General features: G+C 40.4%; 1 protein-coding gene across 3 annotated transcripts in view; it reads right to left on the bottom strand.

The window, feature by feature from the left end:
• LOC115591062 (alpha-1,6-mannosylglycoprotein 6-beta-N-acetylglucosaminyltransferase B-like) overlaps positions 1-23561 on the bottom strand; it is a 140841-nt gene extending 117280 nt beyond the window's left edge. The window contains exons 1-2 of one of the 3 annotated variants that reach the window (XM_030432689.1): positions 22958-23561; positions 15465-15577 (exon numbers count right to left, since the gene is read on the bottom strand). In XM_030432689.1, coding sequence (XP_030288549.1) covers positions 15465-15577; positions 22958-23025 — 181 coding nt within the window. In that variant the 5' untranslated portion in view covers positions 23026-23561. The remainder of the gene's footprint in view (positions 1-15464; positions 15578-22957) is intronic. The other 2 variants (XM_030432696.1, XM_030432706.1) reach the window with 2 other exon arrangements.
• Positions 23562-23856: the final 295 nt, after the last annotated feature.

The raw sequence follows: 23856 nt of genomic DNA, 5'->3' as shown, positions 1-23856 counted from the left end.
CTTTGCAGCTATAACAGCTTCAACTCTTCTGGGAAGGCTTTCTACAAGGCTTAGGAGTGTATTTATTGGAATTTTTGACGATTCTTCCAGAAGTGCATTTGTGAGGTCACACGCTGATGCTGGACGGGAAGGCCTGGCTCTCAGTCTCCGCTCTAATTCATCCCAAAGGTGTTCTGTCAGGTTAAGGTCAGGACTCTGTGCAGGCCAGTCAAGTTCATCCACACCAAACTCTCTCATCCATGTATTTATGGACCTTGCTTTGTGCACTGGTGCACAGTCATGTTGGAACAGGAAGGGGCCATCCCCAAACTGTTCCCACAAAGTTGGGAGCATGGAATTGTCCAATATCTCTTGGTATGCTGAAACATTCAGAGTTCCTTTCACTGGAAATAAAGGGTCAAGCCCTGCTCCTGAAAAACGACCCCACACCATAGTCCCCCCTCCACCAAACTTCACACTTGGCACAATGCAGTCAGACAAGTACCGTTCTCCTGGCAACCGCCAAACCCAGACTTTTTCATCAGATGGAGAAGCGCGATTCGTCACTCCAGAGAAGGCGTCTCCACTGCTCTAGAGTCCAGTGGCAGCGTGCTTTACACCAATGCATCCGATGCTTTGCTTTGCACTTGCTGATGTATGGCTTGGATGCAGCTGCTCGGCCACGGAAACCCATTCAATTTAGCTCTCTATGCACGGTTCTTAAGCTAATCTGAAGGCCACATAAAGTTTGGAGGTCTGTAGCGACTGACTCTGCAGAAATTTGGCGACCTCTGCAAACTATGCGCCTCAGCATCCGCTGACCTCGCTTCGTCATTTTGCATGGCCTACCATTTCGTGGCTGAGTTGCTGTCGTTCCAAATTGCTTCTACTTTGTTATAATACCACTGACAGTTGACTGTGGAATATTTAGGAGCAAGGAAATTTCACGACTGGACTTGTTGCACAGGGTGCATCCTATCACAGTACCACGCTGGAATTCACTGAGCTCCTGAGAGCTACCCATTCTTTCACAAATGTTTTTAGAAACAGTCTGCATGCCTAGGTGCTTGCTTCTATACACCTGTGGCCATGGAAGTGATTGGAACACCTGATTTCAAGTATTTGGATGGGTGAGTGAATACTTGCAATATAGTGTAGCTTAGTGTAGCTTATGCATGTATTTCTTAGCCTAGTTCTGCTCTCTGCCCACTTCTACCAGGGGCAGTTTCATTTTTGTATCGTATACAATAGAGTAGTCTGTCATATACAAACTATTCAGCAGTTGGTCACAAATCCCTTCGAGGCTCTTTCTCTCGGGACTTCTGGTCACAATACCAACAGGGTGCATTAATATGAGCCTAATCAATGTGTTAATTGTTAGTTAATACTGACTTATTTGAACAACTTGCCATGACAGGGCTCAACATAAAGGCTTGACCACTAGTCTAAGACAAGCAGATTTTGTGTGGAAGAGAAATGTACTTGCCTCACCATACAACAGGACACTGTGTATACGATATGTGCCTCATTACGCAAACTATTTAGTGAACATCTTACCCATGAGACATCTAACAAAAATTGAGTCCATCCAAGTAAAGTTGGAAACATTTGCTGCAAAACATTTGACTAGTACAGTAGCAGCGATGTTCCTTCCAGCTCCAGCCAGGTGCCAGAGAAAGCACCAAGAAGAAGGATTCAAACTGCACTGCACTGGTCAAAAAGAGAACAAACGTTTTGTGGCGTCTGCCGGGGGCAATCCACCTTGTAAGACTAGCAAAGATACAAACATAGCTAACTTGATAGTGGAGTGAGCTAGTCAAGTTTGACATCCGTCATGTTGTTGGTGTTGGAAATCTTTCTGCAAAAAATAATCTGAGTAGAGTAGACCACTGCTCTCAAACTGTGTGAGCTGGGAGCAGACCTGGGGCAAGACCGAGGAGATGCTGAACGTGTGTGAAATAGAGAAGCAACGCGTCCACGTCATTTTACGTGACAACGTAAGGAATATGAAAAAAGCAGTGGATGATATGGAGGTACCAAGCGTGGGCTGCGTCTCACACACACTTGAGCTGGCTGTACACGAGGGTCTGCTGTCACAGTGCAGCGTCACAGACTCACCTGCTAACACAAGGAAGGTGGAGGCCAGTGTTGCAATGTCATATGCAGAATAAGAAAGAGCCATACTTTGTTTCAACAAAATAAAAAAACCTATAAAAGGAACAGCTTGGATGCAGGTACTTTTCTTCTTAATGCAGTTGTATTTCCTAGGAAAATATTAGTTCAGGCTAAGTATCGGATCGGGACTCTGCATCGGCAGATACTAAATATTAAAGGACTCGGATCGGGGTAAAAAAACCTGATCGGGACATCCCTAGATCTTTTTTCTACTGGCCAAAAGAAAACAAAAGAGGCTGGGTGGACCACACACGAAGAAAAGGCTGGAAGACTGGCTTTCTGTTATGGTCTCCAACTGATGGTTGTCTGAACCTAAGCTTCATTATCTAAAGTAAAATCTCTCACTTTGAAGATAATAAAATTGTTCAGAATCCTTTATTTCCTCATCTTTTCATCACCCTTTCACTATGCACTTTGTGTGAAATAAATAGTTTCCCCTGCATTGCAGCGATCATTGCTGCCACTTTTCAGACAAAGGCAGGAGTGCGTGATTTTTTTTTTTTTTTTTTTTTTTTGCGGGGAGGGGACTGTGGAGGAAATGTCCAACTGTGTCAACACAGGCCTACATGTGAGCACAGGAAGGAAGGGGGGCTGAGAAATAGACAGAACTGAGCTGAAGAAACAAAGAAAAAGCTACAGCTACCCTGCAATTATTCAGTCTCGCACCAGGCACCTAATATATTCATCTCTGAGGGAACGAAATGAGAGAGAATGAGAAGCAGGAGGCGATAGAGAGAGAAAGAGGTGGGAAAGAGGTGGCTCCAGGAAAGAAATAATCTCAAGTCGTGATTGGTGTGCCTTTATGACTTTATCAACCCACACCAGTAGGGAAACCAGATGAACAAAGCTGTCTTTTATGTCACATGTTATCAACAGTATTCCCAAAATCGTCAGGCAACAGAGGCCATGGCATCCTAAACACCATCAGTGTATATCTGGAGAAAGAAAGCACAAGCACACTCTAGTATGACACTATCGGGACCCGTGAAAATAACTAGCTTATGGCAGAGGAAACGATGAGCTAGCGACCTGTAGACAAAGCTTGATGCAGGGTGGGTAATTGAGAGAGCATATTGCTGCAGAGTAACCTTCCCAGAGATATAACCATCACATCATGTGCTGTGGAGAAATTTCTCATTTACAGCCACGTAATAGCACTTAGGTCGGAACAATGGCCCTCTCTACTTGGAAATTGGATAGGCTTTCTCATTAATATGTATTGTGTTAGGAATGGGCTCAGGATGGAGTAACACAGTGAATGGGCTAAGGTTTGCACAGAGGGGAAACAAAGTTGTAAGAAAAAGAGTTATAAATACAGATCGAGCAGGTGCGTTAAATAGATGGCACCAGGTTAAAAAATGGCACTTTTGGTAAGGAAAGATATAGAGTAACTGAGAAGAAATGTTTACTTTTAAAGCTCATAAAATAAGGATGTTAATGGAAGTTCTTAACCTGCAGTTTATGCACCCCTGAGGGTAAGAAACAACACCATTCCCTACAGCAGCTCCCTCCACCAACCTGATCTCCTACTTTGTACTCAGGTTTCGGTACTGTTGTTTTAACTAAGTTTTCATGTTTATTTACTGGTTTCGTGTGGGGGGGATTAGTTCTCCCAGCAGAGTCCTCATAGCTGCACTGATTCTCTGAGAGCTCCCTTCAAAGAGCAGAGTCTTTCCCGCAATAGCTAACTGTGTAACCACATGTTACACATGATCAACTCCTTGACGAAAGAGCTGAGCTTAACTTTCTTGGTGAATAATACAGCCGACACTTGGACACCTCTGTGTATCTACACAGCACTGAGACTGCAAAGGCCAACAAATGCTCTCCTTTTTAAATCAACATCTCATAATGAATTGACTAAGCACCCTTGCTCCCTTTTCAGCAAGTACGGTAATTTGTCACCTTCAAAGCGCAAAGCTGCTAAGTGCAAAACACAATCTTCTTTTTCTCCCCACAGTGCAGGTCTATTGGAGCAGCTGGAGGTTTTGTGCTTCTCTCAAAGACACACTGAAGAGGGTGGTGAATCTAAGTTAAAGTCCAATTTCCAGTTTTCAATACATTTTGAGTTTGTCTACCAATCGTAGTGCAAATTTTAAATAATTTCTTCAATCGATTGTCAGCTGCCTCATCAATCGATTATCAATTAATCATTAATAACATGTGAAATATGTCTAAAATGTTACCTTTAGAAAACTGTTTTAACCATTGACATGCTCTATATTTGATGGAAAATGAGACGCTACATTAGGAGCTAAAAGAACAGATAAAGTAAACACAAAGTTACCTGAACAATTAACTAAATAACACAAAATCATGACCTCATTTTAATTGCAGCTCTCCCATCTGTCACTTTCAAGAACTGGCAACAAAATCCAATCCAATCCACTTCAACTAAATGGCTAAAATATCATAATATCAGCTTACGTAAAATTTCTTTTTTGTATTTTGACAAATTATTGTATTTTAATTAAATACCAGTATTTTGTGTTTCATTTGGATATATTTAAAAAACACGTATCTGGTAATGAACAATGATGAAATGTGATGTTTATGAATTGACATGCCCGAAATAAACAACATAAATAAATAAATAAATAAAATCTGTTATCTTTTTTAAATATGTATTTGTGCAGACAAGAAATGTTTAACAAGTTAAATTATTAATGGATATCTTAATCAATTAATGATTAATGATTACTATCCACTGGGGGACTGTGTTGAGTCCCAGGATGAGGTGTTTTAGGTTTGGCAATCAAACACAATTGGCCATGTTCACAGGTGGGAAGTGTGATGGAAACTTTGAACATTCCTGTGTAAGACTTCAGTTCACATCTCTCTTCATGAAGTACAATGTTAACTGTTTAACGTGACCTGTAACCTGTAACCATGTTTGAGGTTGTTTTATGACCCCTGTAAGGTATTGAATAATCACTGAAGGTTATCATTTCCTTCTCTGGGAACTATTTCCTAAAGTACAGGAGGGAATAAATTAGTAATGATCAGAGTGAAAACACACCCACAGAGACAGATAAACACCATGCTTTTCTCCTACAACATTGAGACTTAACTTTGTAACAGACCTGCGTGTTGCTCTGTGAATGCTCCTTTTGTACAAGATTAAAACCTTGTTTGAACTTTGAGCTTGAGTTTATGAATTGGGCTCAAGAATCAGCTCCTCTTTAAAGAAAAATACACCCATAAATCTTCTACGAACTCAGCTAGCTGGCACCTAGCAGCCATCAAGCTGCAAGTCACTCATCTGAACACACAAAACTAGATGATAGATGACTTAAAACTTCCTATTCACTGCCTGGGCATATTTAGCACACAGACACATGAGATTAGGGCTGGGCGATATGGCCTAAAAATTGAATCTCCGATTTTTTCACACAAAACTCGATTTAAGATTTTAATCGATTTTTTTTTCCTCAAATTACAAAGAAATTATCAAAAGCATTGCGTTTATTTTTTTGCTATGATTTTAAACAAATTTGTCCTGCCATTGTAAACAGTGCAGCTTCAAACTCACTTGAAAAAATATATAAAAGTGCATCCTTTTGAAAAGAATGTGTCCCTTTTTGATAAAATGCTTTTGTAAACATAATTTTAACATGTCAGATTGCTTGCTATTATAAAAACAGATCAGTTTTTATATTGGTATTGATAAATTGTGAACGTAACTTTCATTAAATACTTTATTTCGCAAAAGGTGCCTTTGTTTACAAAAAAGTATTTTATATCCCTGAAGATATGTAAACTAAATTAAGCATCTGCATGTATTGCATAGTAAACATGACATGTTGGTAGATGTACAGGACATCAGGTGTGTGCTTGCTGTCTGTTTCCTCTGGTTTGAGTCAGGACCCGTTGCGGCTTCGTAGCACAAACCTGCGGTCGAACATTTTCAGCATGTGGATGAACCTCCAGCTTTTCCACTGCACCATATCTTTAACGATATGCAACGTGACTGCACACATAAAAGCTGTCCACCGGGCCGCTTTCTTGTCATACGGGACGCAATTATTACATGATTCTGCTAATTTTGGCTGCTTTATAGTGGGTGTTTGTGGGCTGCCGCGGTTTTCTCGTAATGAACAACAAGTGTCCCACTGTGATGCATGCGTCTGTTTGAGATGCTGAAACAAATGGGTCGGTCCGCCTTTGAATAAACTTTGCAGCGCACAGTGGTTTGTTCGAGGTCCGACGCTACAAAACGAAACTACTAACGAGACAATGACTTTTTTGGAACGAACTCTCGGCTCGCTGCATGTTGTGTTTGTTTCTCTGCGGAAAGTCAGTGCAGGGAGGGCGGAGTCCACTATGAACCACGGGAGCCCGTAAGGAGCGGCGGCGGAGCAAGTTAAATAAAAAATCGATTTTCATTTTTTAAAATCGTCCTAAACCAAAAACTCGAATTAATCGATTTTGCCGATGTATCGCCCAGCCCTACATGAGATGTATAGAACTAAAAAAATTAAAACCAGCTGAATTAAACTTAGCTAAAATCCGCATCAGACCTTATTTATACCATGCACAAATACCTAGAAAATGGGTGAATCTGATATTGCCATCATTAAATCCATCATTGAAATTAATTAATCATGTTGTTCTGATGTCACAGCTTTGTGACTTGTGTTGGTGTTGTTCCTGGAGTATCATAATTGAAGTCATCCCAAGCTGTCATTGCTGTGGGGTGGGTTGTGTACAGGACTCAAACTCAAACTCAGTGGGTCAAACACTTGGTTAGGTTCAAGAAAACATAGTTTGGATAAAATCAAACCCTTTCACAATGTTGTTGTATATCATGTATTATCAAGGCAAGTCCATCTGTACTTGAAATGAATTCCACCAGCCTCGCCATTAGGCCTGTACGATATGAGGGAAATCTGCGATGTGCGAAAACACTGTTCAATATTGCGATGACAATATAATTTGCGATAAATAAACAAATATTGAAGTTTGCATATTATTAAATATACAGTTAATGATGGCTAACCTTAGCTATAAATTGTTCGTGTAGGTCTTCATGGTTGTATTGCAGGCAGTGTTGTTTTTGGCAGCCATTTTAGATTTAGTCTTAGTCTTTGTCTTTTGGACTAAAATGCTTCATTGTTTTAGTCAAATTTAAGTCATTTCTATATGTGATAGTTTTAGTCCAGTTCTAGTCAATGAAAACTCAAACAGGTTTTAGTCTAGTTTTAGTTAGTTTTGGTTAAAAAAACAAAAGAAGAAGTATAGTTTTTAACAAATTAATTTAGGTCAATAAGTACATAAGATCTACAAGCTCACAATGTGTTGAAAAGCTGTAAAGTTGAAATATGGAGATAAAAGGTTTCTGTCCAACAGCACTCTCCAATACTTCTGGATTATATTTAAAATACATCCATATATCTGGGGATAGGCGTAAACATGTGACATGACGTGAAGCTCGAAGCTGGGCAGTGAACAGTGACAACAAATTTGTCCTCAAAATAAGACCTTTACATTGCACCCCATTGGAGTTTAGAACTGGGTTCTTAGTGGGGGTTTTTAATTTGAAAGTAGCGACCGTTCCTAGCTTGCCGCTACAACAACAAGCGGACAACGAAGACAGCAGCAATGTCATGCATTATGAACGTCTGACAGACCACACTAACATTTACGTCCATTCTCGACTCGTCAACAAAAACTCACACACATCTCGTCATGTTTTAGTCATCAAAGAGCCATGTTTATGTCGTCACCATCTCATTATCGTCATGAAAAAAAGGGGCGTCAACAAAATAATTTCGTCATCGTCATCGTTGACGAAAACAACACTGATTGCAGGTGGTGATGGAGGTTGGTTGCGTTTCCTCTAGAAGTTGCAACAACTGCTCGGCATGTTTTACATAGTACCTGTGTTTGTAACACGTCGTCTCTCCTGAATCCAAAATAAGTCCATATAGCAGAAATGCTGTTTCTTTTCACTACAAGGTCTTCGTCGACCACATTTTCATCTCTTTTCTCTCCTCCCTCAGCCATCATAACCTGGCAATCACCACCAAACTGATGCCGATTAATTTTGTCAGAGTAGCTAATGGCTAGCTGGGACTTGGCCTTTGTATCCAGGGCTCCGTCTGATTGGCTAAATGTTGGCATGCTCAAGGTGCATGCATGGCGCATGTAAACAAAATGATTTTTCTTATTCATCGCGTGTCAGGCAGTCTTTTGCAATGTGTTTATCGTACATGTCGCAATGACAATACAAATTTTAATTGTTGGGCAGCCCTACTCGCCATGTTGTCAGTAAAAGGAACTTGAACTATGAAAAAACGTGATTGGTCGGTTTCAATGATGTTCCATGAACAACACCAACATGGCATCTTTCAGTTTGCAAGTGTTTATATAATAGCGTATGTGGCAAATGATAACATTCATCAAGAACAAATGATATCATCTCATTGACACACTAAAGCTGTATTCTAAATAACATTTCATCTTTATTTGCTGCTAGGTGACATAACCAAGGAACAAGCTTCCAGTGAGAAGACATTCATGATCTCTTTATGACAAATGATAATAATAAGTTCCCAGCACTGTGAGGTGGTAATGGCACCACAACATATTACTGTAAAATATATAAAAACTACGCTATAATTAAATTTTGACACTTCATTTAGAATTTGTAAAATTTTCCTGATCTTCTTTCTATCTATCATTGTGCGGACAGGAATACATGAATACATTACTCAAACACCCACACACACAAATACCCCCAAACACACACACACACACACACACATTTACTGCCAAAAACATTTTATATTTTGGGCACCGAGTTGATGATGTTATCCAGAGAGAATCACAAACCAATAAACCCATAAACCCACCCACACCCACACACCCACACACACACATACACATACACATACACACACACACACACACACATACACACACCCACACACAGAGTCCATTCAAACTCCCCAGGCTATGAGTGCACTGATAAAGTGTACTCCCCGAGTGACTCCCCTGCTGCACCTAGCGCCAGCGACATGCAGAAGATTGTCATGGCAGATTTGTTCGACATGAAGCGATGGGAAGGAAACATAACTGCAGGGAATGTGTGATAGAGATGAACATCTAGTGTGAAAAAAACATGAAAGGGGACCACAGAGCGGGGGTGTCTGATGTGGTACCAGCTACTGCATACTGATGTAATGAAAAATTCCCATCCTGAATCAAGCACTTTACAATAATCACAGAAATGTATATGGATGTAAACTGCAGTTACTTTCATGAGCGTAAACTCTCGGCTGAGGTCCTCTTAGGGCACAAGAAAAAATTTATTTTGGGAACGTGACACATTGCGTGAGTCTTTTTGTGACTGATGGTGCACAAACTTTCAGACAAACATCACAGAATTGAGTTTAATGCGAGTCAAACAACCATTAGTCTCGGCCCCTGCTTGGATCCAAGCACAGCAGCATTTCCAAACAGAGTGTTCCCCACGTGGAGATTATGAGTCTTTCATTTTAAAAAATTACAGTCTTCGAATGAATTCTCAAGCAGTTAGCCATTAAATCTACAGAGCTGCAAAATTTTAAACCGAGGCAGAAATATAACATGATATTCTCTCTCCCAGCAGGGACCCACCTAGACTGAGGAAGCAGAGAGTCTTTCAGCTAGAACAAACAGGGTGAAGGGACTGCCATGGGTCCTTGTTAATGTAATAAACTGCAGAGTATGAACAAGCTCCATAGGGAGGGCCTTTGATCAAGCTAACATCTCCCTCATGTCTGATGTATTTTGATCTAGGGAAAACATTGCTGCCTATGTATCTTTTCATCCCTATTTTTCATTCAGCTCTTGTGAGCAATGCAACCTCTAGAAATCTCATCATCCTCTTGCTTAATCACAGACACACACACAAACACATACAGAACAATCATTATTGTGCTGCCACCTCTTTCCTTTTCCTCTACTTTCTCATTTTCACCAATCAGCCCCTACCTCTCCATCTCCGCCTCACAGCTCTTGATGAGTTTGTGAGTCACTAAGGAGAGACAGGGATTTCAGAGAAAGCCCAGCACTATGAACCTCCAGTGGAAGCTGATAATCCACGGAAGCGAGAGGTGGCGACGAAATTCAGCTAATACCCAAACAATTGCTATCAGTGCAACTCCCACTAAGGTGACAAAGCCCTACACAAATTTGGCTGTTATTGTGTGCAAACAGCAAGCTAATATGTGTGTAAAAATGACTAAGGCACAATGCCAGATGAAATCCTGTGAATTTGATTTATAAACAGAAAAGCAACTTGTCTCGTGTTCCCGATGGCCTTGTTGTCACCACATCATGGATTAGCCTGAGATGACAGCTGCTGAATCAGTCATCCTCAACTGCTGATGATGACATCTAAACACATGTGAATTTTGAGGATAGAAATGGACAGAATGACGAAAAGATTGTTGGGGCCTTATTATGGTCTGCATTAGGGACAAAACAGTTATGAATATATTGGCTCCAAGGGTTAACGTCAGCTATCTTCTTTAGCTCATTACGACACCTTGCATGAAAGTCATCATTAATAAGAAAACACTCATCTTTTTAGGAAAGGCATCTTTCACATTATTGCAATGAAGCATTCCCATTTAGAGGTCGTTTTTGAGAGAGAGCCAAAGGCAATGTACAAAACAAAACAGACTCTGACAGCTTGCTGTGTCATGACAAAGTAACCTCTTAGTAAAAGGCTTTCTTTAAACTTGGGAATATAGCTTTTGCAGCAGAGAAGTAAGCACAAACTACATAATGTATGGCATGAGTTGGAAAAACGTCCCTTCCACTAAAAGAAAAATACAAGAACTGCTCCTGAGGCTGAGTAGTTTTGCAAAAATATCAGTGAGATTGTCTGATAAACATTGTTACGAGGAGGAAATTGCCAGGATTTTCTATGAACTGAACAACATGTCTGTATTTTTTTTGGTCAATATAATATTTAAGAAGAATCCAACATCTTTTTTTATCCTGCCAGGTGAACAAAAATCAACTCCTAAATAAAATGGTATTGTTTTCTGTAGAAAATCTGAGTAATCTAAGTCACATTTAATTTAATAACATATAAGCAATAGTTCATGCAATAATATGAAAATGTAATCACATCCAAAAAAGGCATTGCATTTATCAAGCTCCACTGTTGATTATAAGTCTATTTGGATATAGACTTGTGACTCTAGTTACCATTTTAAGCCCATATAGCAATACAAGATATATATATCAGTATTCTGAAATCTCCTCTAAAGAGATTTCAACTCTTTTGATAAATTATCATTAATATTTTGAATATAATGACTAAGTGGGTGGAGACAAGCATTACAACAGATATCCTAAATCCAAGACAATTTACAGTCTCAATATCACAACATCAATATAGCACCAATTCATTGTCCCATACTGTTTGCCTCACAGACTTACAAGACAAACTGCTATGCAGACCCAAATCGTAGAGGTTTAATTTCTGAGCTTTTAAAGTGATGAGGTTCTCCATGTAACAATTTTTAGAAATGTATATGAATTAATCACATTTTATTGGCCATCAGCAAACTGATTGTCATGTGACCCATACATGCCTGTGGACTATTTGTTAAAGTTGGATTTCTTTGTGAACTACTTGGGACAGATTTCCTGTGACAGTTCAATACGATGTGACTTTATGTATGTTCCCGAGTGCTTCATCACAGCGCCTCTTTCAGCTCTGCTAACCAAGACAAACAGTAGCTACATTGATTTAGAAATATTCTGTTAACGTAAACTAACAAATGGCTGCCAGCACAACACAGACAGTTCCACAGAGCCCTTTTAAAAATATGATGTACTGAAAATTTAACTTGGATACTCAGACGCCTCTGTTCACCAGCTGTCTGCCATTTGTACTGAAGAACTGCCGAGCTACCTGCTAGCAACCATTCTAAAACTGACATGCAGCCATCACCTGGATCTTTTATGGAGTGAAAAACGTGTTACTGTTGGCTTTTCTTGAAAAGCAACAAAACACACGGCCCACTCATTTTTTTCAGTGGTGATGCTGCCTGTGCAAAATAATCTTTGGCAAAGTGTTGATTTTACAGACACAGGAATGAATAGAGAAACGGAAAATAATCAGCACAGAATTTGTTGTTTTCCCAACTCACTCAGATTTGTCTTCATTTCTTCATTCTGCTTCATTAATTTACCAGCAGCAGTTGTTATTATAGGCCATGAAATCATCTATCCCCAGCTTCAAATTTTACTTTATTATGTACATTGTAATTAAAATTGTGGGTCTTGGATTTAGAAATGATACTTTTCCAGAGACTATTTCGAACAAACCATTAATCTCCCAAACCAGAAATGCAACATTTCTTGGCAGCTTTTAAATGATGGCTATGATAAAGCCTGATTTGGCTTGTGGAAAAAGGTTGAAAAAAATCACATCTTATTAGCAAAGTGAGATTTCTTCGGGGTAATAAAAATAACCACTGATAAAGCAACCACAGAATAAAGTTGCTCTGCTTCGTTGGCCAATGTGAAAACACTCCAAAATTTGGTAAAAGTTTTTAATTTGGGCATGTTGCATATTTTCACATTGAAGATCTGCCAGAAATGAAATGTACTTAATGAGAGACTGGTGTAGAGCGGTGTGTGTCGGCGTGTGTGTGTGTGTGCTGCTCTGCAGGTGGTGAGTGGAGGCTTAATGAAAGGGCCAGTTGTTTTTGTGTGGGACTGATTTGCAGAGAGCAGATGGATTGGTCTCTCAGTCTCTCTGGTCTCAATCTTGTCCCACATTGCTGCTGTCGCCCCATTTAACAGCCGATTTCCTGCCAGCTCATCACAAACACACATAAACACACACGTACACACTCAAAGGGAAAAGGCACTAACACAGTGTGAGGTAGTAGACCACAGACGCACGCGTAAGAGGAGAAAAGAGGGTGAAACAGCGGGGCATACACACAAACAAATGTACCCAGGCACACTGCAGATGATAGAGATACAGGAATCTTTTATGCATAGGCAAGCAGAAAAGTATTTACGTACAAAGGGATACACACACACACACACACACACACACACACACACACAAACACAGTAAAGTCCTATGGGGAGGCACGGTTGGACACTATACAGTTTTTAATGAGCCTGCTCCAGATGTCTTCCCAGGCAGCAGTGCATGAGTGGTTGATTAATCAAGTACGTTTTACTAGGAAACACTGACACGTACACACTAATCCTAATTTATCACAAAAACGCAGTAATCTTAATTTATCACACAGTAATCCCAAATGACCACCCCCGCCTTCTGCCCCATTATCTCCCTGACACACATGCACACACAAAAACAGACTGTCTGATTTTATATATGCTCCTGCATCGATCTATTCAGTTAAATCTGCCATTTCCTGTTTTCATATCCGCTGCTTCATCCTTCTCTCAGACAGATCACAGTGCATGCTCACCAACACCTGGCTGTTTCACGCCTAAAGTTGCACTTGCTCCATCTTTCGGTTGCTCTTACACCCACATAAACTGACACATGGAATGCCTCAACTACTCCTGTGCCCACACACGCGTACACACATGTGGATGGGAGCAGACCTTGGTCAGAGCACAGGATTGCTTATTTTAACTCCAGCTGTAGTGAGAAGTGGCTGGCCTCCACAAAATGACCTCTGACTTTCAATCTTCACACCTTGTACAGCAGGAGATTATAATGGCGCTTTTTTTTCCCCCTCTGCCTTGCCACTGGCAGTCAGCCCTCACTCTGGGTCACATGATATCACCGGTCAGTCAATGTGTTAATGACATTTCACTTGTGAGATATGGCTTTGTCGGATGCAGGTTTCAGTGTGCAAGCAATCCCAGCAGGGCAAACAATGTACAGTGTGCAGTGGTATGGCAAGTTATGGTTGTTAGGGTCATTATTTGCTGTCTCTGGACAGATGAACATGCTGGGAAGTACCTTAACATTACTGTGAGTGCTCAGATTAACTATAGCCTCACTTGTTAAAGAAACTTGCACTGCTCTTACAAGCAAGTGTATTTTTTCAAACTTATCTTTAAATGCAGTAATTTTAAAGACAACGTCACACTCTAATTTTCTTACCCAACCTAAACTGACGTACCTAACACCTTTTCTCCTCCGTTAGGCTTAGGTCTCACAATACTCTCCCACATGCCATGCTCTTCATTCTCTCAATACAAAAGCCACAGGGGGATGATGAAGCAAATCTCATGGAGACGTGCTCCCACCCGTAGTCTCACTCCACGGGTTACTTGACACCTCCATGCCCACCATCGATCCCCATTCAATCCTGCGTGTTTAACCCTTCATACACTATCCTCATTCAATCACTCTTGAGCCTAAGTGTCATTCTTGGGGTCTTTGTTAGCGAAATTTGTTTTGTGCTCACCAGGAACTGATTTAATCAACTCAACCACTGACTCAGGAGCCAATCTCAGGAAATGTAAGGTATTTAAGGTGTCATCGCACTGAAATTTGAACTTGTGGTTAGAGCTATAGCTATATAGGCTTGTTGTAATGGACTTCCATATAGTGGCTAGTGACTTCCAGAGAATCCTGACAGGGTTCAGGGGAGCTGTAAAGAAGATTTTAGGTTGGATATCGTACTGTACCTCAGCAAGAGTGCAAGAAGAAACAGGGGAGACTTTTGCTCAGTCTATTGTCATTAAGTTGATTCATTCTGTTGTAAATTAGTCACAGTTGTAAAGAACTGTTACCTGAGTAAAAAACATTTGTTCACATGTATTTCCATCTTTGCCTCACATACAGCCCGAAGCATATACTGAGAGTAGAAGGCTGTCCATCAAGTGCAGAATACCTAAAGGTAGTGTATAATATTAGCCTCCCACCCTACTGTCACTGCCCTGGATGAGACCAATAACTTTCAAGCGACTGGCTGGCCTTTCAACCTCCCACACACCATATTAATCTTCTTTTACAAGCATGCTGATTTATTTCTGATCACTTGACCACAGATATAGAAAAAGCAGCTTTATTGCTTAAGGCTATTTGAATGAAATTCACTGGTCCTACTGGTTCTGCTTTGGAACTTGCATTTACTTTATGGTTTCTTTGCCTCATCCTTATATTTCAGGCTATTTTATGCTTCTAGTGACAGGTGGTGCAGCTTTGACAAAGTGGCACAAGGCAGTGAAGCGCCAGCAGGACCATGGAGAGTTATAGCACAGCAATATGCAGTGACATTACAGCATTTCAACTGTTTACACACAAACACAGATATGCATGCATTCTCTCTCTCTCACACACACACAGCACATGTCAGTACCTTCTGTGCGGATGGTGAAGGGGGAGTCCCCCAGTCTCTTGGCTGAGAACTGCCCCCCCAGAGAGGTCATTAGAAAGCAGAGGCTGAAGAAGCCTATTCCCACCACGAATATCCTGCAACACATGGGGAGGAGAGAGGGAAAAGATGAAAAGGGAGTTGAGATGGATAGACATATTTATAGGGACGGGCAGGTAAATAGATGCTTTAGGTGGAAATATGAAGATGAGGATAGAGACATGGGTGGTTAGTGAGACAGTTGGAGGCAGAAAAGGGAGTGGATGAAAAGTGAGAAAAACAATACAGACGAATGAAAGCAGACAAACAAGCCGACAGATATGGAAGACAGGTTTGCAGAATGATCGACGGCGAGAAAAAAAAAGCGGGGGGGAAGTGATGAGGGGATGAGGGAAAATGTGGTGGAGAGTAGAAGAGGAGAGGAGTAGAGAAACGAACAGGTAGCACTTCCAGAAGCCAGAGCATAAATAGAGCAATTTATCACATACAGAAAAGTAGAAATTTGAAGACAAAAGGCACTTGAAACATTTCAGTCTGTTGATGTTATTGGCTAGCATACATCTAGGACAACTGACAAAATAAGGGTGGGCAGTTTTTTCCTAAGTGAAGGCAAAATGGATGTGATTATTTATGTAATACCAGAGGCACGCAAGAGGGGAAGGGATGAAAAGGCAAGAGGACAGAAGACAGTCTGAAAAACTGAGACTTTTTAAGGTGAGAATGGGAGTGTTAAGGTTGCTATAACTTCAGCTGAATTCTCTGGGCATACTCTCGCCTCAGAACCATAAAATAAGGGCAACAATAACAATGGGCCATACAGTTTTCACTTAGAGTGCTACTCTATGGTGTGTCACCCTGAGTTATAACATTTTTTTCAGTTCAGTGCTCTGATCACCACTTTGTTGAATATAAAATGTCCTGATGGGTGACAAAATGTTGTTGCGAAAGGTTCTCCTGTCCAGACCCACCTCAGAGATGCCTCTGAAAATCAATTCAAGTGATTGGGGGCAAAATCCACAGTCCTCTGTTGAACTACAGCTATGACTGGGGCTCGCAACTAATGGCATTCCAGGGAAATCGAAAATGTGATTGGGACGAACACAGATCTTCCCTGGAAATACACTGACTGGCTACTTCAGTGTGAGACCTATAGATAAAAATGACACAATAAAAATCAGAGAGGAGGTAATGAACTCATCAGTGACCAGGGACACATCCTATTTTTTCCCTGAAAATGATTATGAATAAGGTATCCATGCTGAAATTGGCGGGAGGAGAGCAGCTGGTGAGGAGCAGAGTCCTGCTGTGTTTGGCAAAGGGAGCCCACAGCTAACTGAGCCGAACACCGAGCAATACAGAGTTTCTGTTGAGAGGAACATGAAGCATTAACAGTTAACTGCAGGTCAATGTGAAAGACACTGAGACAAATGAACTTATTGTAAGTCGCTTTGGACAAAAGCATACAAAAATATCTGCTAAATGCCCTAAATGTTCACAGTAATTAAATGTACTTAGACTGGCAGTAAACAACTTTGGCGCTTATCATTCTTACACTGATTTTGAAATAATAGTAAAAGAAATTTTATTAGATAGGTTTCCTATAGTGATGCACTGATCTAACTTTTTCAGTCCCAATACCGATGCCTGGGCTTTGTGTATCTGTCGATATCCGATACCGATCCGATACTGTTTTTGAATTAATAATAAACTGTATACTGGTCTCTGAAAAATACTTGTGTGATGGAAGAGAGTACCTTGGCTCTAAGTATTCCAGTAGGCGACGGAAGCCCTCATCTTCAACAACTGACATTGGTTGAGCATCTAAAACAATGAATTCTAAAACTTTCTGTGATATTGCTTATGCTTTCTGTTTTCTGTTATGCTTTCAACTTTTCGCGTTGTTGCAGTGCATCTGCCAAAGTTAGTCGCTGGGCTGTACTGTCTACTGCTCCTTTGGTTTTGTTGAGCAGCAGGAATTTGGCATGCTCCTTAGCATGGTGTTTTTGAATTAAATTGGTAGTATTGTACTTTGCAGTGCTACCACCAACCCTCAAAACATTACTTTGCAGACATTGCAGCCGTCGAACTAGTTGGCGTGGCAAGCGTGAAATATCTCCACATAGCCGACACTTTGGCACGCTCCATGTTGCTTAACGGTTAACTCAACTCTTCCAGCATGTGACACATGTGCTGCTGATGAATGACGTAGGATGTGCTGCAACAGAGGTATAAAAAAAGAAATGGATCAGCCCGTGGATCTGTTAATTTTTCCGATCCCTGATCCAGCCCATCAGGGCCGATATCCGATTTCCTATAACCCTTGATTTCACATGCTATTTGGCATACCACCAGGCTCAATTTCTCCTCCAAAAAAATGAAGGTCAAATTAAGGCACAAAGGTAGCCCACCACCTATTGCCCGACTAAAAGAGGTGAAACAATCCCGCTTTTGGAGGAGGCGAAGAAGGCAAAAAAGGACAGTGATAGAAACTGAGGTAGAACAAGAGTGAACAGTCAGGCATTGACCTATTCAAACACCTATTGTTTTATATTGTATTGTTAAGATGCAACATGGTATTAGTTTAAGGTACCAGGTCATCTTAATCGAATTGCTTCCTGCCCAGTGTCACTCTGCCCAGATTATGAAAATGATCCCATACCATGCATATTTCAAGATCATTTTCATCATAAAAAAACATTTTTTTGATTCTTTTTTTTCTAATTTTGGTAAGAGACATCTGGATGGCCATGTGTAACCTTATGGACACCACCCATACTTTGGGCATCCCTGCCACAGATGATAATAACAATGAAAAGGAAGAACATTTTGATTCTAGGACAGTTTTGGGACAGTTTACACATTGACTTCAGGATTGTTTTTTCAGAACAGTGGCGAAAAACTTTGTCTTGGGGCCCTGATAAATCTCCAGCGTTCTGCGTTAGCCAAGTCAAGTGGGTATCTTCATGACCAACATGAACAGGAGGACTGATTTTAGCCACTAACTCTTTCAATGTACAAACAGGCATGTGACTACAGTTTAAAGACAGACTTGAAAAATTGTAGATTCATCCATTCATCCAAACTGATGCTCATGTTTTAGAATCCATCAAGATGTGGGTTTTGTGCAAATCTGAGCTTTGAAACATAAACTTCTGGTATACCCTGGTTTGTTGAACAGATCTCATATTTTAAGTCTACAGTACCTCCGAAGGGAAAATAAAATGAGACTGTGTGTGTGTTCTCTCTTGTTAGACAGCCATGAAAGAATCAGATCTTTGACTTAAAAGAGTTGAAAATCAGGTCTTTTGTATTTGTGTAAATCCTGCCCTACTTAAGCTACTCTCTTCTGTGCATATGGATCAAAGGTTATCTTATGATGCCAAGCTCTTTGGGGAACAGGGGAGGCAAAGCTGTCTGTGAATCTCATCCTCTGGACAAAATACTAGTCAGCCTGCATGACTATCAAGTCCAGTCCCACTCTAAAAATGTGTGCTGCCCTGCTGCTAACCCCCCAAAAAGAGTAAGTTCTTTGAGGATTTTGTAGAAGCACAAAAGGCAGATTCATGCTACAATGAATGGCTAACACTCGAGCAGACACATCATATAATTAAGCAGTTGTAGCCATATTCAAAATGTCTTCATTATGTACATTTGTTTGGGTGGATTAATTTATATATATATAATATATATATATAATATATATATATATATATATATATAATATATATATATATATATATATATATATATATATATATATATATATATATATATAATATATATATATATATATAATATATATAATATGTGTCTCCAACAATCATATACAGCATATGAGGAACACATTTAAAGCAATAATAGAAATGTCATAAAACAACATGAAGCAAAGCAGCTTTTGTAATAAAATAATCATTAATAATTTAAGCCCAACCTTGGACAGGTAACCTTTTAAACTTCTAACTTCTGCATCATAGGATGGAAAACTGACTCTTAACATAACAAATGAATGAATTATTCATATATTGCTTTCTCTTCAAAGGCAGGCAAGAGCCATTTGCTTGAAAGTACAGTGATGGCCCAGTGTGAAAGCTGACGGGACTTCCTGGAATGGAACAGTAAGCAGCTCCAGTCACGCAAATCTCTAAATGAAACCTCTTAATATTGATGAGGCCGTAAGAAATTAGTTCCTATCAGCAGCGAGGAAGAATGGGCACTTAAAAGAACATTTGCTGAAACGATCTGATTGACCCAAAGGGATCAAGGCTATGTTGAATAATCTGTTAAGTATAGAGCGTGGTGGTTTGGCATGCTCCCAGGGTGACTATATTCCAAGACAGAGCCAGCGTGTCTTATCCTGTGTTATAAAACACTGGCTTCAAGGACAGACAGTGAAATGTGGCTCTCAACACAAGAACATATTGACAGTTTATAATCATCATCGTGGAGGAGGCTCTTATTTAATGGGTTGTATCAAACATGCTTACAGCTATCTGATCGCTCTGAAGAGGAAAGCAGTTATACAGTCGTCACAGTTAAATTGGTAATTTATCCTCATTTTCCATACATTTTGTTGTGCAAAGTGATAAGATTACATTCTGAGCGGGGATCTAATGAATTACCGTACTGATTACACTGCCAACAAGACAAACTGCAATTTGTGCATGAATACATGTTGAAATCCTTCCAATTCTGATTATCAATTTAATTTGCTGGTGGTGTACACAGATTATTAAACAACACTTTAATATGATGATCACTGTGATCAGCAGTGTGAGTTTCAGCACGCTGAAGGGCGCTCCTGCTTCTAGCATTTTATTGATTTACAAAACATTAGGAAATTATATTCACACTTTATTTACATTAAACTACCAGCATCTGAGCAGCTGACACATGCTCATTGGCTATGCTTTGTCATTTACCTCTGTCTCTCCCCGGATACTTTAATATTAGGAAATAATAAAATATTACCCCCATCTGTTCCAGGCATATTGCAGAACTAATTAGAATAGCTCAATCATTGTCAGAGGACCACAGAGCAGCAATATGTTAACTGATAGGAATCCAATCCCATACAATCATTACGATCAAGGGATTATTTGTCATGAATGACGCCCTGATCCAGAGATAGGCTACTTTCTGCTTGGATTAAGCACTTTCGCCCATCTGGTCGAAAGCCAAGCAGGCCTAGATAGAAGGGAAAATGAGAATCACTGAATTCAGACCTCATCCTCACTGCATTGTATTATTAAAGTAAATAGAGCTAAAGAAATCCAATGACAGCTTTGAGAAGAGAATGGCTTGTTTTACAGTTAACCATCAAGTTTTCAAATCCAATTCATCCATTCTTCTTCATCTCTCTCAAATTGAAGGATTAATAATCCTGTGTGTGTTTATGTGTGTGTTCAGGACAGAGGAAAATGTATCAGTCCTTGTAACCAACCCAGAGATTGATGGAAAGAGAAAACAAGGAGAAAAGAAGAAAAATATTCAGCTCATGTGGGTGAGCAGAATGTCGACCAATGCTGTCCTAGGGCGATCGTTTCCACTCTTATCATTTAGCCGTTTTCCAAAGTGGCGTTAGGTGGGTGATATGAGAGGATTAAGGCCCTGGTCCTGCCTGACGAGTCTCTAATTAACAGGCTTAAAGTAAATGCTCTGCTCCCTATAATTGGATCAGAAGGAGAGATCTGCTATCAGCTAATTGGCTTCCTCACACATATAGACTTATCAGATTTTGCCTGGAGGTAGATGATTTTGAAGCGAAGGGAGTTTTGCCAGGCGTGGAGGAGCCGTGGTGTGTAAATGTTAGTTGTGGTGTTTTTCAAGAAACTTTTCCTGGCGTCTGAAATAGCTGAAACCCTGGAACCTATTCAAATCTTGTGGCGTTCATACACTGATGACAGTGATTGGGAAATTTCACATTACCTGCTGTGTGACAAGCAGCATTTATGGCTATAAACACTGTTCTGCTTGTGTTCCCTTCAATAAATTAGGCAGGCTCAATAATGAAAATTCAGTCATCATTTACTCCCCCTAATGCCGAGCGTTACAGCAAAGTGGCATTGCAGGTTTCTCCTAAAAAACTGAAGCAGACAGGGAATTGTTTTAAACGTAACAAAAACAGCCCCTAAAGCTCTGAGATCTTAAATTGATTTGAAAGGGTGTCATTTCCTCCCCTTTTTAAAAGCTGAAAACTTCACTGTCCCTGCTTTGCTAAAAGCATTAGCGCGCACCCCGTCGGCAGTGGATGCACAAGCTCGATGGTGTTTGTTCTTGTTCATTTTAAACAAGTCTCCATCTACTTCAGTTGTTCAGGAGAATGCTGCACGCTTTGCTCGTGGACTAACCCTAAGAAACTTCCCCCAACTTTTCATTTTCAAGCATGGAAGTGAGTAGAGAATGACTGAATGTACAAATTGGGGTGAACCCATCCTTTAATATTTCTCCCTAATAGCTAATGAAAACATAGTTACTTGTCTTTCTCGCCTCAATATCTATCCAGTGCTTTATCCCTCGTTCAACACTCTCTTAATGCTTTCATTTCTTTCAAGTCAAACAATCTGACGAACGTCATAAATCAATTCATTATCTATCTGTCAAAGAAACACTGCCATTTCTACTATTCACAGTCAAATGACTGAAAACCAAGATCCAGGCAAGAGACCAATTTTCATTTTGAGCAAACACAAATCACTTGTGACAAGTTCCTATTCTCGGTGCTGTCAAGGCTAGTGTAGCCTTGTCACAAAGGCGACTAATTGAGTGTTTCTGGATAAATGCTTTATCCATGAGTAGATAGCAGGTGGAACAGGGACCCGCTTTTCTTTACAGGGGTTGCTGTACAGCTGCTGCATCACTGCTCCAGCCTGCTGGTGTAATCCATACAGTGACAGTGCTTGCAGGTGGAGAGCGGTAAGAAAGTGACTGTGAGAGATCCATTAAATCCATTTAAAAATCTAAATCCTGTCATTCTTCAGTACATATCAGGGCAAATCAAATGAGGCTTGCAGGTTGCCACATCATGGCTCTATGGACTGTAAAATATCGGCTGTTTAAGTGGTTAACATGTCTCCACAAACACAGCTCAGCCATACAGTGACAATGGAGCTATCCATGCAGGAGGAAAGTAAGTTAGCGCTCGGCTGACTGGTAGAACAGGCTTATTTACAAGGGCTTGTTTCATGATTTATCGCTGCCTGTTGTCTCTTCATCCATGTGGATCTAAATCTGATTCATCTGGTGGGGAAACATCTGGCGTGTGTGTGGGCGCATGTGTGTGTTTAGGTGAGTAAAACACACACACGCGCGCGCGCGCACGCACACATAATGTACGTAACGTTACACAGTTTTGCATGTACAACTCAGTCCTCAAGCTAAAGAGCTACAACACACATTGTACTCAGTGACAGCCCACCACAGTGCTGGAGGCTACAGAGAAACTGGGTTCAGAATAACGTCGTCAGCTCTTTGTCTCTTACCTGAACGGTTTGAACGTTACTAGACATCTTCTGACCATTATTTTACCGTCGGTGCTGCCAGTAATCATTTTCCAAAACGAGCGACCCCTGACATTGTTGCTAACCTCCCAGCCTGGAACTTGAGGTGACCAAACATTTTTCTTTATCTGCGTCCCATCGAGCGGCAGCAGCAGCGGTCCACGGCGGCAGTCAACACTCGGTTATTTTGAAAATTCAAATGACCACGACACCCATAGGTGCTTCTTTTATCCCTCCGGCTGAAATGGGACAAAGTTTCATTCAGCAAGTCTCCTCTCCTTTGTCCGAAAATGTCTTTCAAAGCGTTAATCCGTCGTCAAGCGCACACTCTGAATCTGACGGGAAGTCGCTGCAGGTTGTGTCGACCGTTAGAGTCATATCCGATTTGAGTTGTGTCCAAAAAAATTTAAAAAATGGCGTTGTTGACAAACATGTGAGTAAAAGTGTGTTTCCTTTGAAAACCTAATTACATTTTCTCACAGGGAGGAGAGCAAGCCGCACGGTAGGTTTTAACTTCACGGTGAAACCAGCGCGAGTGTGGCAAGTCAGCCGTATTACCTCGTACTCGTTCACTTCTCAGCGGGCAAGATAGCTTCAGGCAAGTAGTCAACATCCGGTTGAGCTTTTCAAAATAATATAGCGCCTCGCCGTGTGTGAACAATCCCAGTAATAATAATAATAATAATAATAATAATAATAATAATAATAATAATGTTTTATCTACAAAGCACTTATAATGCTTAAAGACCTTTTACAAAATTATATTTAAAAAATATATAATGGCAAGAGACACATTTAAAAAAATGAAAAAATAAATAACCAATCATGTGCAATCATGTCATTTTCATTTCATTTTCATTTAAAACATTTAGAATTCTGCC

This window comes from Sparus aurata, chromosome 1 (assembly GCF_900880675.1).
Source record: "Sparus aurata chromosome 1, fSpaAur1.1, whole genome shotgun sequence".
In the NCBI taxonomy this organism is placed as follows: Eukaryota; Metazoa; Chordata; class Actinopteri; order Spariformes; family Sparidae; genus Sparus; species Sparus aurata.
This window is presented reverse-complemented; position numbering and strand designations above follow the sequence as displayed.